We start from the raw sequence: 12,940 nt of genomic DNA on the forward strand, positions 1-12,940 counted from the left end.
GCCAATGGTTATTTTTAATGGAAAGAGTTTGCGGGTTCAGCTGAATCATCAAGAGATGAGACTCTGAGGATCAGTTGGAGGAAGATGAGCAAGAGCAAGTTCATTTTAAAGACTGACTAACTCAGAATTTGGTTTCCCTTAAATATGGCTAACTATGCTTTCAATGTAGCAGTAAATGCGCATGCAGTAAAACCAAAAGATCTAAGCAGGGGGTATGAACATGTTTTTGGAAACTGGGAATACTGTCTTGTAAACTGACAATGTCACATAAGGAAGGGTAGTGATGTGCCTAGGATCAGTTCTATACCAGAGGTAAGCCAACAATATACTGTATATTCCAAGTGTATCTTTGTCGTACGTATAAAGAAGTAAGCAAACTATTCTGATTTAAAACCTGTTCTAATATAGCAGTGAGGTTTGTCATTCCTTCCAATAGGTTTCCAAAATGACTATCCATTTCTGGCAACAAGCTCTAGTTATACTGCTTTAGAAACATCAGAATTTAGAAGAAAGTATAGCATTTGGGGGGGGGGGGGATGCTATTTGGGGAAAAAGTATAATTACCATTGTGCCTAAATGTAAATAAATCAATTCAGCTTAATTCAAAACAATCATAAAACAATGAGAATCATTTTGGGCAGAAAAATTGAGAACTAGACTTCAATAAATGCATACTGTTTATGCCCTGGAGACAACTGTCTAAAAGAAATGTAATAAACCATATGCCACAATCTATGTTGTATATCAGTGATGGCAAACCTTTTTTTCCTCGGATGCTGAAAAAGCATGGGTGCCCACATGAGTGCCCACATCCATAATTTAATGCCTTGGGAGGGCAAAAACAGCTTCCCACACTCCCTGGAGTCTCAACTTCTGGTGGACCCAGTAGACTCGTGTTTCACCCTCCCCAGGCTCCAAAGGCTTCCCTGGAGCTGGGGAAGAGTAAAAAATGCCCTCCCCATTCCCCCCCCCCTTCCGAGACTCTCTGGAAGCCAAAAATGCCCTCCCAGAGCCTCTGTGTGAGCCAAAATTCTGCTGACCAGCACACTCATGCAACTTGGAGCTGAGCTAGGGCAACAGCTCGCGTGCTGGCAAATATGCTACCTGTGGCATCTGCGCCATAGGTTTGCCATCACTGCTGTATACAATGTATTCTGAATCACAACTTTCCCCATACACAAGAACAGAAAGTGAAAGAGATGATTGCAAAAATTATTCAGATTCCTAAAAATTATTCAAATTCCTACTAAACTCCCATTTTTTTTGACAGAAAGGCAAACAAAATTTGGAAAGAAGCAGAAAACTAATACAGCATAGATTTAGATCTATGTTAGGAACACCTTACTTCATTGAGAGAAGATTAGTAACTTCAACTCAATGCAACTTCAACTTTTTTTCAATGCAATTCAGTTTAGAGAAGAGAGGATTAGTAACTTCAACTCTGCAACTTCAACTTTTTTCAATGCAAGTCTGAACATGTTTGCTTAGGTATCAAATCTCACTGGATGAAATGATTTTTTTAATGCTCCGATGCTCTTTCTAGGATAAAGATGAAATTTGAAATATTTTTGCACTATAAGATGCACCAGAACATAAGATACACATTAGCTTTAGAGGAGGAAATCAAGAAAAAAAATCTGCCTCCCAGCATCCCTCTGGTATTCAACTGACTAGCACCCTTGCAACAAGCAGCAAATAGTCTGGGTAGCTTCAGCACATTATCGCAGTTCCAGTATGTCGCTTGTCAGGGCCCTGCTACGTTGCACCCACAACCACTCAATGGAGCTGAGTTGCTGCCGCCAGGGAACGACAGAGCTTTTGCTGCCGAGAAGCTGATTGGTGTTGGATCAGCCTTCTTGAATACTGCCAACCAGCTGTTCTAGGTGGTGGGGATCGCCACCACCACCTAGAACAGCTGCTTGGTGATATTCTGGGAGGCCAATCCAACCACCAATCATCTGCTCAGCAGCAAAGGCTCCAGTGTCGCCCGCCGGCGGCCCCAATCCCCCTCCCCACCACCACAATATTCACTCTATAAGACGCACATTTCCATCCAGTTTTGGGGGAGGGGATTGTGTCTTATAGTGTGAAAAATACGGTACTTCCTGTAGAGGCAGAACAGGGATATTTTTAATTCTAATTGTGTGGCATTTTCTCATTTGATGCTTCCAGTAAATTCTGTTATAAATAAGATCCACAACAGTGTTAGTTACCATTATTTTTGTGAAACAAAAGAAGAATACATTAGAAAGGAGTATTGCTAAACCCACTAGATGGGATGATTATTTCTCAAGCTAGGGTTACATCAGGACTAGATTCAATGGTACGCTGTTAGAGTAAAATGGACTGTGGGTATGATTATGTTTGTGTATAGATCGGGGTGGGCTACTGCCCAGACAGGGGGAAACGCAGTGGGGTAGCGAAAATGGAGCTCCACCCCAGAGCACCAAATTTGCACAGAAAGATGTTGAAAAAAATGCAGGGCGTCCTGTATAAGCCACACCCACAGTGTGGCAGTAAAAAATTTGGTAGCCCTTTACTGGCATAGAGGCACACTGAACTCCCAGTATTTTAATGTCTTCTATTCCATAAGCATCCACACAGGCAGAAAACATAAAGCTAGAAATATTATCCACATCAACTAACTTCTCAGAAATAAAGTGATAATGAAGCTATAAAAACAAGAAGAATTCTTGCAGTCTTGTAAAGAGAAGGAATTATTTAGGATCTTCCTATGATATCATCTTGGCGACAAACCTTTCTGGGATTCATGTTTCTCTGTTTTTCCTTGGTAATCAAACCCCAGGGCACTCTTGTCTACTCTGTCAGCCTGCACACCGTATTTCCCACCAAATCCGCTTGAGTAGTCTGAGGAGAGAGAAAAATATACAATGTATCAGAAATTATTGTAGGAGCAGAGGAACTGATTGCTGATTAACTACAGTTATGATCAAGTTCATTGATAAATGCTCCACATCCCCCATTCAATTCCATTATTTGATAACACCACTATGTACTATAGGTAAAATGTCCTGGAATTTGGGAGACTCTCCACAGGGGATTAAGGATGACTTCAGAATTTTGGCCAGTATTAAAGGTTTTTACATTTGTCTCAGCAATCTGGATTGTGACCTACATTACCAACAAACTCTTAACAAGTCAACTCAATTTCTGCTATTTTATCGCTTTCTGCCTTAGCGCTTTACTTTTTAAAATGAGGGAAGCAGTGATTTATGATGCTAAGTACCACTGTCATCAATCCAAATATTAATTCTAAAAGGATATCATTCAGAAACACTTACTCTTTTTTTGCCATGCAACTGCTATTGCTCTATCACTCTATACACATTATACAGGTGAAACTCAAAAAATTAGAATATGGTGCAAAAGTTCATTTATTTCAGTAATGCAACTTAAAAGGTGAAATGTAATACTGTATATGAGAGAGACCCATTACATGCAAGGCAAGATAGTTCAAGCTGTGATTTGTCATAATTGTGATGATTATGGGGTACAGCTCATGAAAACTCCAAATTCACCATCTCAAAAATTAGAATATTACACATGTGATCAATTAAAAAAGGATTGAAATCCCCAAATCAACAGAGACTGTGAAAACTTTTGCATCTCATTTGGAAACCAAGGCCCTAGAGTAGGGAGGAAGAATTGAGAGGCACGCACAGCAAGATGCTTAAAGTCTAGTGTGAAGTTTCCACAGTCTGTGTTGATTTGGGGAGCCATGTCATCTGCTGGTGTTGGTCCACTGTGGTTCCTTAGGTCCAAGGTCAACGCAGCCGTTTACCAGGGGATTTTGGAGCACTTCATGCTTTCTTCCACAGGTTTTATAGGAATGCTGACTTAAATTTTCCAGCAGGACTTGGCACCTGCCCACACTGCCAAAAGCACCAAAACCTGGTTCAATGACTGTGGGATTGCTATGCTTGATTGGCCAGCAAACTCGCCTGACCTGAACCCTATAGAGAATCTATGGAGCATTGCCAAGAAAAAGATGAGAGACTTGAGACAGAACAATGCAGAAGAGCTGAAGGCCGCTATTGAAGCGTCTTCCATAATACCTTAGCAGTGCCAAAGGCTGATAGCTTCCATGCCATGCCGCGGTGAGGCAGTAATTACTGCAAAAGGGGCCCAAAACAAGTACTGAGTACAGTGATCCCTTGATTTTCGCGATCTCAATCTTCGCGAAACGCTATATCGCGATTTTTCCACCTGATGACGTCACTCCTTTCCTTTCTCATCTTTCTTTCTCTCTCTCTTTCTCTATCTTGCTTCTTCCTCTCTCACACTCTCTTCCTCCCTCTCTCATCTCTTTCTTTCCTTCTCTCTCTTTCTCTATCTCTCCCCCTCTTGCTCTCGAGCGGCAAGCGAGCAGCCGGGCGGGCGGGCGGGTGAACGGGCAAGCGGCAAGCGAGCGGCTGGGTGCGCGGATGACGGGCAAGCGGCAAGCAAGCAGCCGGGCGGGCGGGTGAACAGGCAAGCGGCAAGCGAGCGGCTGGGTGGGCGGGTGAACGGGCAAGCGGCAAGCGAGCGGCTGGGTGGGCGGGTGAACGGGCAAGCGAGCGGCTGGGTGGGTGAACGGGCAAGCGGCAAGTGAGCGGCTGGGTGGGCGGGTGAACGGGCAAGCGGCGAGCGGCAAGCGAGCGGCTGGGTGGGCGGGTGACGGGCAAGCGGCAAGCGGCAAGCAATCTTGGGGTTTCCCCTTTGCCTGGGGAAACCCCATCTTCGGCTCCTCGCTGCTGCCGCGCTGCGGAGCAGATCAGCTGCTGGGCGGCCGAAGGAACCTTCCCTGGGTGCCGCCCGCCGCCCACGCAAACTCCACCATCTGCGCATGTGCGGCCATGAAAAAAAGGGTGCGCATGCGCAGATGGTGTTTTTACTTCCGCAACCCTACATCACGAAAAATCGATTATCGCGAGGGGTCTTGGAACGGAACCCTCACGATACTCGAGGGATCACTGTACATATGCATGCTTAAACTTTTCAGAGGGCCGATATTGTTCTATGTACAATCCTTTTTTATTGATCGCATGTAATATTTAATTTTCTGAGATGGTGGATTTGGGGTTTTCATGAGCTGTACCCCATAATCATCACAATTATGATAAATCACAGCTTGAACTAACTTGCCTTGCATGTAATGAGTCTCTTTCATATATTACGTTTCACCTTTAATTTGCATTACTGAAATAAATGAACTTTTGCATGATATTCTAATTTTTCGAGTTTCACCTGTGTAATCAATGAATCAGAATTGAGCTGGAAGGGACCTTGGAGGTGTAACCCCCTGCTCAAGCAGGAGAATCTATACCATTTGAGATGCCTGTCCTTTTTTTAAAAAAAAAACCCTCTAGTAATGAATCACCTATAATTTCTGAATGCAAGCAGTTCCATTGGTTAATTATCCTAACTGTTAGGAAGTTTTTACTTGATTCCAGGTTATTTTGCTGAAAATTGAGATGTGCTTTACTGGGTTTTTTTAATACCTGTAGCAATTAACTGGTAAGAGAGAAATTAATGATAAAGTATCTTATTCAGTGTTGTGGTAAATTTTTATTCTACTTGTGGATTGATTATGTACATGCATTTAAGTTAAATAACTCCAAAACAGATTTTGTCAAATCTTTTATATGCTTTGAACAGATTATTTCTCACTATGAATTACCTTTCTGAGAAGCATGTTTCTCTGTTTTTCCTTGGTATTCAAATCCTACAGCAGACTGCAGAGAAAAATAATGCAACAAAAAGTTCTCAGTTATAAAAGTTAGAACTGTCATCTTTTCAGGGGTTAGCTATATTTTGGGGCAATCTTGCACAATAGTTGAGGTCTTCCCCATTTTCAAATGGGCCCAGCATTCACCTGAGTTTTCTGCTATTTTTACACCATCATATTATTGTAGCTTAAATGAGAGAATACTGTTTGGGACCAATCAGTATTCCACGCCCTGGCATCTATAGGCCCTGTTGCCAACTCCAGTTCTCCAAGCCATTTTAAAAGTGATAGCTATCAATCAATGTTTCTAATCAATATATAAGGATTTATGAAAAAGTATTTCATAAATTCTGTCAGGATATCAGAATCCCAGTATAAGTATAACACGTGTTACAAATGTAAATATTTTAATAAAAGCCCCCCCCCTCCCCCACTCCTCTTTCACTATTCTATACAGAAGGAATTCTGATCATGGTGGGATATAGATATAATGGAGAAATACCGTATATTTTAGAGTATAAGACACTTTTTCCTTCTCTAAGAGGATGAAAACTTGGGTGTGTCTTATACACCGAATGTAGCCCCACCCAGCCATTCCCCACCTTTTGGCTTCTGTTTCCCAGCAATTTGCCTCTTTGCAACAAACAGCGCAGAGCCTGCTTAGCACAAGCAATTGATTATCCGCCTCCCAACCATCAGCTGATTCAGGCTGCAGACAGGCTGCAATAGGCTCTGACAATCTCTGCAGCCTGAAACTATTAGCTGCTTGCGCACTGAAAGTAAACTGAAAGTGAAAGTAAAACTACAAGGAGACAAACTGCTGGGAGGTAGAGGGCAGAGGCAGATTTTTATTTTCTTGTGCTAATCAGGCTGAAACTGGCTGTTTGTTGTTTGCTGCAAGGAGGGAAGTCAATAAATGCCTATAGAATGTTCAAAATATCAGACTTATTTTTTAAACACTGTTTTATTATTGTTCTAGACAACTTAACAAAATGAAGACGCTTTTTAAAATAAATGCTTGATCTGAAGAGGCCCAGTGCTATTTTATCTTCTTTTAAATAGCAGAGAATAACTATACTTGCAGAAAGCCACATCAATTTTAACAGCAGCTGTTCAAGTTATAGTCTGAAATGTAACACTGTCCTGTTGCATTATTAAGATAAGGCAGATGAGTTAGAACCTGACTTAGTCATGTTTGGAGTAGATCTATTTAAATAACTGGGAGGAGTCCGTGTGACTACATTTAAGAAAACTTTCTGGCATTAATAAATGTTCAGAATTTTTCCAATTATTTGCTATTTCTATGGGTCCAGCACATATGCACAGAAATACACAGCAAACAGTGTATATTATCTTTACTATTTGCTGGAAGGCAGAAGCAAAAATTTTACTCCAATACTCCAGTGCATCTTACTTGGTAATTAAAAAAAAAACAAAAACAAAGTATTTATACATTCTTGGTTCAGCTTGCAATACAACGATCACAAGTCTTTCGTATACTTTCACGTCTTTCATATACAATTCAGTATTTTTTATAATCGTGCTTTAGTTGGTAAATTTCTTGCTACTCTCATTTCTTTATTTTGTGCAAATATAAACAAACAGGAACTGGAAGGAATTATCAGAACAATTTTTCAGAAAGGGAACTGCTGTAAAAGCTATTCAAGCAAAGCTGAAAACCATGCAACATAAAAAATATAACCGCCCACAAGGACACAGTGCACACTGGTAAAAGCACAGAATGTCTGTTACCTGGTCAACCCTGTCAACTTGTACACCAAACTTGCCACCAAAGCCTTTAGCTGAATCCACCTGGGAGCAATGCTTAGAAAGCTTGGATTGATATTCATGACCAACAGCTGACTGAAAGGGAGGGGAAAAAGAAGACAATCTTTATTAAGTTATTCATAATAACTGGACTTGAACCGTAATGCTAAACTAGCTTTAGCTATGTATTGTTGATACACATGAATCACAGGTGGGTTGCTCTCGGTTTGACCAGGTTCTGCGAACCAGTAGCACTGGTGGCTGGAGGTTCCACCCACCCACCAGAAGCATTGCAAGCATGAACCAATAGCCAAGTATTTTAGAACCCATTACTGTTGCAGCAGGCTGAAGCCTTCCTTTCAATTTCACTCAAAGAAATGTTTCTGCACACTGAATGTAGCTGTTTACAAAGAAATCCTAACGAGAGATGCTCTACTCAGATGATTGGGACAGCAGGCAGCTTGCTATCCAGACCACATGTTGGCCATACACAAATCAGGAGTCCTGTTAACTATCTCAGTGTCTACATTTCGGGGTTCATTAAGCCCTTCATTAACCCCTTCATACCAGGACTTCATCTAAGCCCTTTAAATATTTATCCCTTCTCTCACAAGGAAGATAGGTATATAGGTGTAACATTTGGAATGACTACAAGCAAGACACTGTAAAGGAGGTACATTTTCTACCTCTATAATGACAATAACTAGTCTCCTTTACCTACAATGCTCTCCAGGTTTTAGAATCAATGCTGCAGTTTGGGCATTTGTCCATTTAGCAATTTCTAGGCCACACTACACAAAAAATAATTCAGAGTAACTTTGCACTGTGTGTGTGTGTTTCTGATATGTATGTTTTTTCTTATGGCTAGCTGATGAGGGCAGAACAAGGCTGAAATAGATCTACCCTAGTCTCCCTTAATTTTAAAATTCAGCAAAAACATGACTGACAGACACACACACACACACACACACACACACAATATTAAAAAAGGAGCAGTCACCTGGAATGTTCAAATCTAAACAACATTCACTCCATCTCCTTTCTTACAGGAGTCTGATCACACTAATCCAAAACCAGGTTTTTGTGATTTCTTTAAAGTTGGAAGATCTTCAAATCTCTGCCAACCAGCTCAGATTAGCTAAAGGTGATGGAGGCTGGGAGAAAGGAGTATTTCTTAATTGTCATTAACATCACCAAAGGTGCCAAGTTTGCTGGCACATCGTTTTACCAATGAGCATCTGGGAAACTACAAATGCAGACAGCTGATTATGCCATCTGTGAACGCTCATATTTACAGAAAGCCACACCACACCCACTTCATTTCCTAAAGTCTCTATCAAACTTTTAACAACTTCCTACACATTTAGTCTGTATATTCCTGTTGCTATGGGACAAAAAAAGAGACAAAGCAAGGCTTTTGATGCAGCAACTTTTGAAATATATGTTCTATGATTTCCCATCTTTATTTTTTAATATAACAAAATATATAAACTATGGAAATGAGTGCCCTTCAGCTATGTCTAAAATATTTCACAGAAGTCTCAACCACCATGACCATTTTTGGAATTATATTCCCAGTATAGCTGGAGAAGACTGTATTTGACTTAGATACAATGACATTACATTTCACCCGGCTGGGATCAATATGCGTATCACATTAAAAACACACAGGCATTTTCAAACTTCATGCTAAGAAATACAGCCTATTTCATCAACTCTGTGCATTTTTATTTTGATGCTTCCTCAAATTTCACATTCAGAATGAATTTTGGATTCTTTCTTCTCCAATGCTCCAATGAAGCAAATGTTCAGTGAGTGTTATTTTCCTATGTTTTGTAATTTTCCTTTAAATATTAATTTAAAGTAGCAATAATATAATTTTTATTTATTTTATTTATTAATTAGTTAAATTTCTAAGCCGCCCAATTCCTTGCAAACTCTGATTATAAAGGAGATAATCAGTGATTAATCAGTGCAAACCACAAGGTATGGCCAAAAAGTAGGCACTGCTATGCACAGAATCCAATTTGGAAAGATCCAAATTTTAAACTTTTTTTATTTTAAATCTCTTGGAGGGAGCATGCTTCCAAATTAATTTTGAAAATACGCCATTTGCAACTTCTATTACTTAATTTAAATAAAACTAAATTTAAATATAGACTTGAATGGCTTGAATTGAATGGTGAATGTCCAAAGTCTGTTTCTGCTTGAAATCATGCAGAATTTATCTCCACTAATTTTAATAGCATATCATGGGCAATATCACAAAGTATCTGCCATAGTGAGATAGATCAGTCATGGCACATGTATATGCTTATCAGATAACTAGCTGATTGATAGAAGTAGCTTCTTAGACCTCGGTCTGATTTGGGAGGCTAAAATGGCCAGCTGAGCTAGCTGAGTTCACTCATCGCCTTTAGCAAAAGCCAAAATGTATTTTACTTTAGTATAATGTATAAATTAAGCCTTAATGCTATGTACTTTTGTCTATGTTTATCCCTTAAAATCAATGCTACCTCTTAGCAACTTCCTGGACAAATCCCTACAGTTTTCTTGGCAAGATTTTCAGAAATGATTTGTTGTAGCCGCCTTTTTCTTAGAGATGAGCATGAGTGACTGCCCCAAAGTCACCCAGTTGGCTTTGTGCTCAAGGCAGAACTAGAACTCATAATGTTTCAGTTTCTAGCTTGGTGCCCTAACTGCATCACCAAACTGGCTCTCATCTTTTTGTTGTTGAATTCTATTATTTATGTATAGCCCCCAGTCATGTCATGAACTATATAAAAACAGCAGTGGGGCTTTGGGCCAGTCACCCTCTCTCAGCCCAATTCACCTCACAAGATTGCTGTTGTGGGGAAAATAGGCGAAGGAAGGAAAATTGGTATATTCATTCCCTTGGCCTATATATGAAAAAAAAAATGGTGGGATAAAAATCTTTATGAAAAAAGCAAAAATACACAAAATGAATTCCAAAGGCCATTCATTTCTCAAAACTTGTTTGATGAGAATTCATTAAATCAAAAGAAAAACCATTATAGCATTTACTCAAAGGCGGTGTTTACATTATGGCACTAAACTACAATACGAATTGCCTCATTTTCATTTAGGGTGGATTCACTTCTTACAGTTCAGCATTTTTATGCAAACAAGATTATAGTGGTTTTGTTAAATGAGTCATAGCTTTAAAAGGCAGAGTGAACTCTGTGCTGCAAAAGATCCCCAGGAATCTGCAAAAATAATTATGAGAAGAAACAAATACATTCCCCTTTCCAATATTTAATGATAATCTTGAGAGATGGCTAGATTGTTAAGTTTGGATCAACTTTCTCTATCAAGATCTGAATGAAAAGAAAGCACAGGTAAATAGGTCTCAAAATGTAGGACAATAACTAAACTAAACACACCCAATCCCTAAGAATAGCAACCAAGCCAATTCCTTGAAATTTACTTTGTCCATGCGGTCCTGTTCCACGCCAAACTTCCCTCCATAGCCATGGGAAGCTTGGGGTCCTGATTCAAGCTCTTTCTCCTTGAGGGACCGGTGCTCTTGGAATACATTTTCTCGAAGTTGATGAATGCTTTGGAAGGGAAGCAAACAAACAAATACTATCATAAGAATAATCCTAATTCTCATATCCAAAATACACAATTATCTGGTCTCTTATATTTATACTATATGCTCCTAGAAATCCATGGAGCTCTGAAGGAAGCAAGCATTAATAGTTGCCACCTCAAAACCAGAAGGAAAGTGTAATTGGGTATAGCTTTGTCTTATTGCAACATTCCAATCCTGGCTACAATTGAACAATCCATAAAGGATTGTTCAATATTTCATAATATTGATATAATATTTCATAGCTTAATTGAAACGTACAATATTTAAATAGACTTGACTTTATTGAGAGTTCTCCCATCTCTAATTTGAGATTTCTACTATTTAGTTTAAAAACAAAACTGAAAAAAATCCTAATTGAACCTTTAAATCATCTTGCTTGAACATGAACTTAAATCATTCATATGCAAGCAGGATGATTTAAAGGTTGACACATGACACAAATCTAGATATATTATTAACCTGAAATATGTAAAGGAGACCCTTGTTCTACTATTCATACCTAATAAATCTAATAATAAATTACCTTCTTTGCAGACTCATCACATATGTCAATGAGGACACAGATGTTCAGAAAAGGATTTCAAGCATTTAAAAAATCCACAAGCATTTTGGTTTTCTTCCAACTCCCAAGAATATGAAATGCAACTACTGTATATTATTCCAAGGAATTAAAAAAAAAATAGAACACAGATACTATAACAGTTAAAACATTTTAAAAACTGTGTTTCTCATATTCTCAGGTAACTCTACAATTTATTCCAAAATTACGATTTGAAGTAAATACAATGGCGAAAACAGGTTTATTAATGTCATATGCCTGAACTTTATGGAGAAATAATTATGAATGCTTTCATAATTTTTAGGCTGACATTCAAAAGTAGTTAATACTTGAAAACCTTTACCCACCTTTAATTTTTAGTTACCTTGATCTTCAATTCTTCCTCTAGAGAAGTGTTCCTGACCACTTCCAGGTGTCTAGACTCAAACTCCCAGAATTCTCATCAATGGCAGTGCTGATGGCAGCATTCTGGGATTTGAAGTCTACACACCTGGAAATGGCTAAATTTCTCTACCTCAGCAACTTTAAGATAAGTGGACTTCACCTCCCAGAATTCCCAGACACACATCTTAAAATTGCTGAGGTAGAGAAACACTGCTCCGAACCACTGCAATTCAGACATTCCTGAGGTAATGTACCAATATGTTGCGGCTGAATTTATTTCCAAAAAAACCCTCCAAGATCACCCAAGGAACAGCTGTGTTGGCATCATTCAGTGGAACCCAAGAAAGTTTTAATTCTAGAATGGATTATTTTGCACACCTTTCATGGAAGTGCTTTTTTGTCATCCAAGAAGAGCGCACAACTCAGTAATAATTGTAACAATGACAGCATAAATAGGATAATTATAACAATTGAGCAATATCTACGTTCAAATATAGGGGCAGGCTGAGCTGATGTTCACGCAATCAAGTTCAGTCATTAACCATCTGTCATGATAGGTTTCAGGACATGTATTTCTTTTGTAGATAAAGCAAGTTTTTTTGTCAGGACTTATTCCAAAGTTAAGACATGACAGTATTGACTTTTCTTGTACTTATTGACAAGTTTATACTCAAAAATTCTTGGCTATCATCTAGCCCAAATTCAGAGGTCTAAGCTCTAGACAGAGCAGCACTGTTCTAGAATCCCTAACCAGATCTTTGAAATGCACTGATGCTGCCACTACACAAACTCACAGCTGTCCTTGCCCACCAATTGTTTGAGAAATTATACCTAGAACTACCACTGGAAATCAGCAAAATATCACATTATATATGTATATATATTT

At 39.1% G+C, this 12,940-nt stretch overlaps 1 protein-coding gene across 2 annotated transcripts in view; it reads right to left on the bottom strand.

Annotated features, from left to right (window-relative positions):
• CTTN (cortactin) overlaps window positions 1–12,940 on the bottom strand; it is a 39,925-nt gene that overhangs the window by 20,433 nt on the left and 6,552 nt on the right. For both annotated transcript variants that reach the window (XM_070761488.1, XM_070761479.1), the window contains exons 4-7: window positions 10,944–11,073; window positions 7,481–7,591; window positions 5,681–5,735; window positions 2,758–2,868 (exon numbers count right to left, since the gene is read on the bottom strand). In XM_070761488.1, coding sequence (XP_070617589.1) covers window positions 2,758–2,868; window positions 5,681–5,735; window positions 7,481–7,591; window positions 10,944–11,073 — 407 coding nt within the window. The remainder of the gene's footprint in view (window positions 1–2,757; window positions 2,869–5,680; window positions 5,736–7,480; window positions 7,592–10,943; window positions 11,074–12,940) is intronic.

This window comes from Erythrolamprus reginae, chromosome 1 (assembly GCF_031021105.1).
Source record: "Erythrolamprus reginae isolate rEryReg1 chromosome 1, rEryReg1.hap1, whole genome shotgun sequence".
NCBI lineage: Eukaryota > Metazoa > Chordata > Lepidosauria > Squamata > Dipsadidae > Erythrolamprus > Erythrolamprus reginae.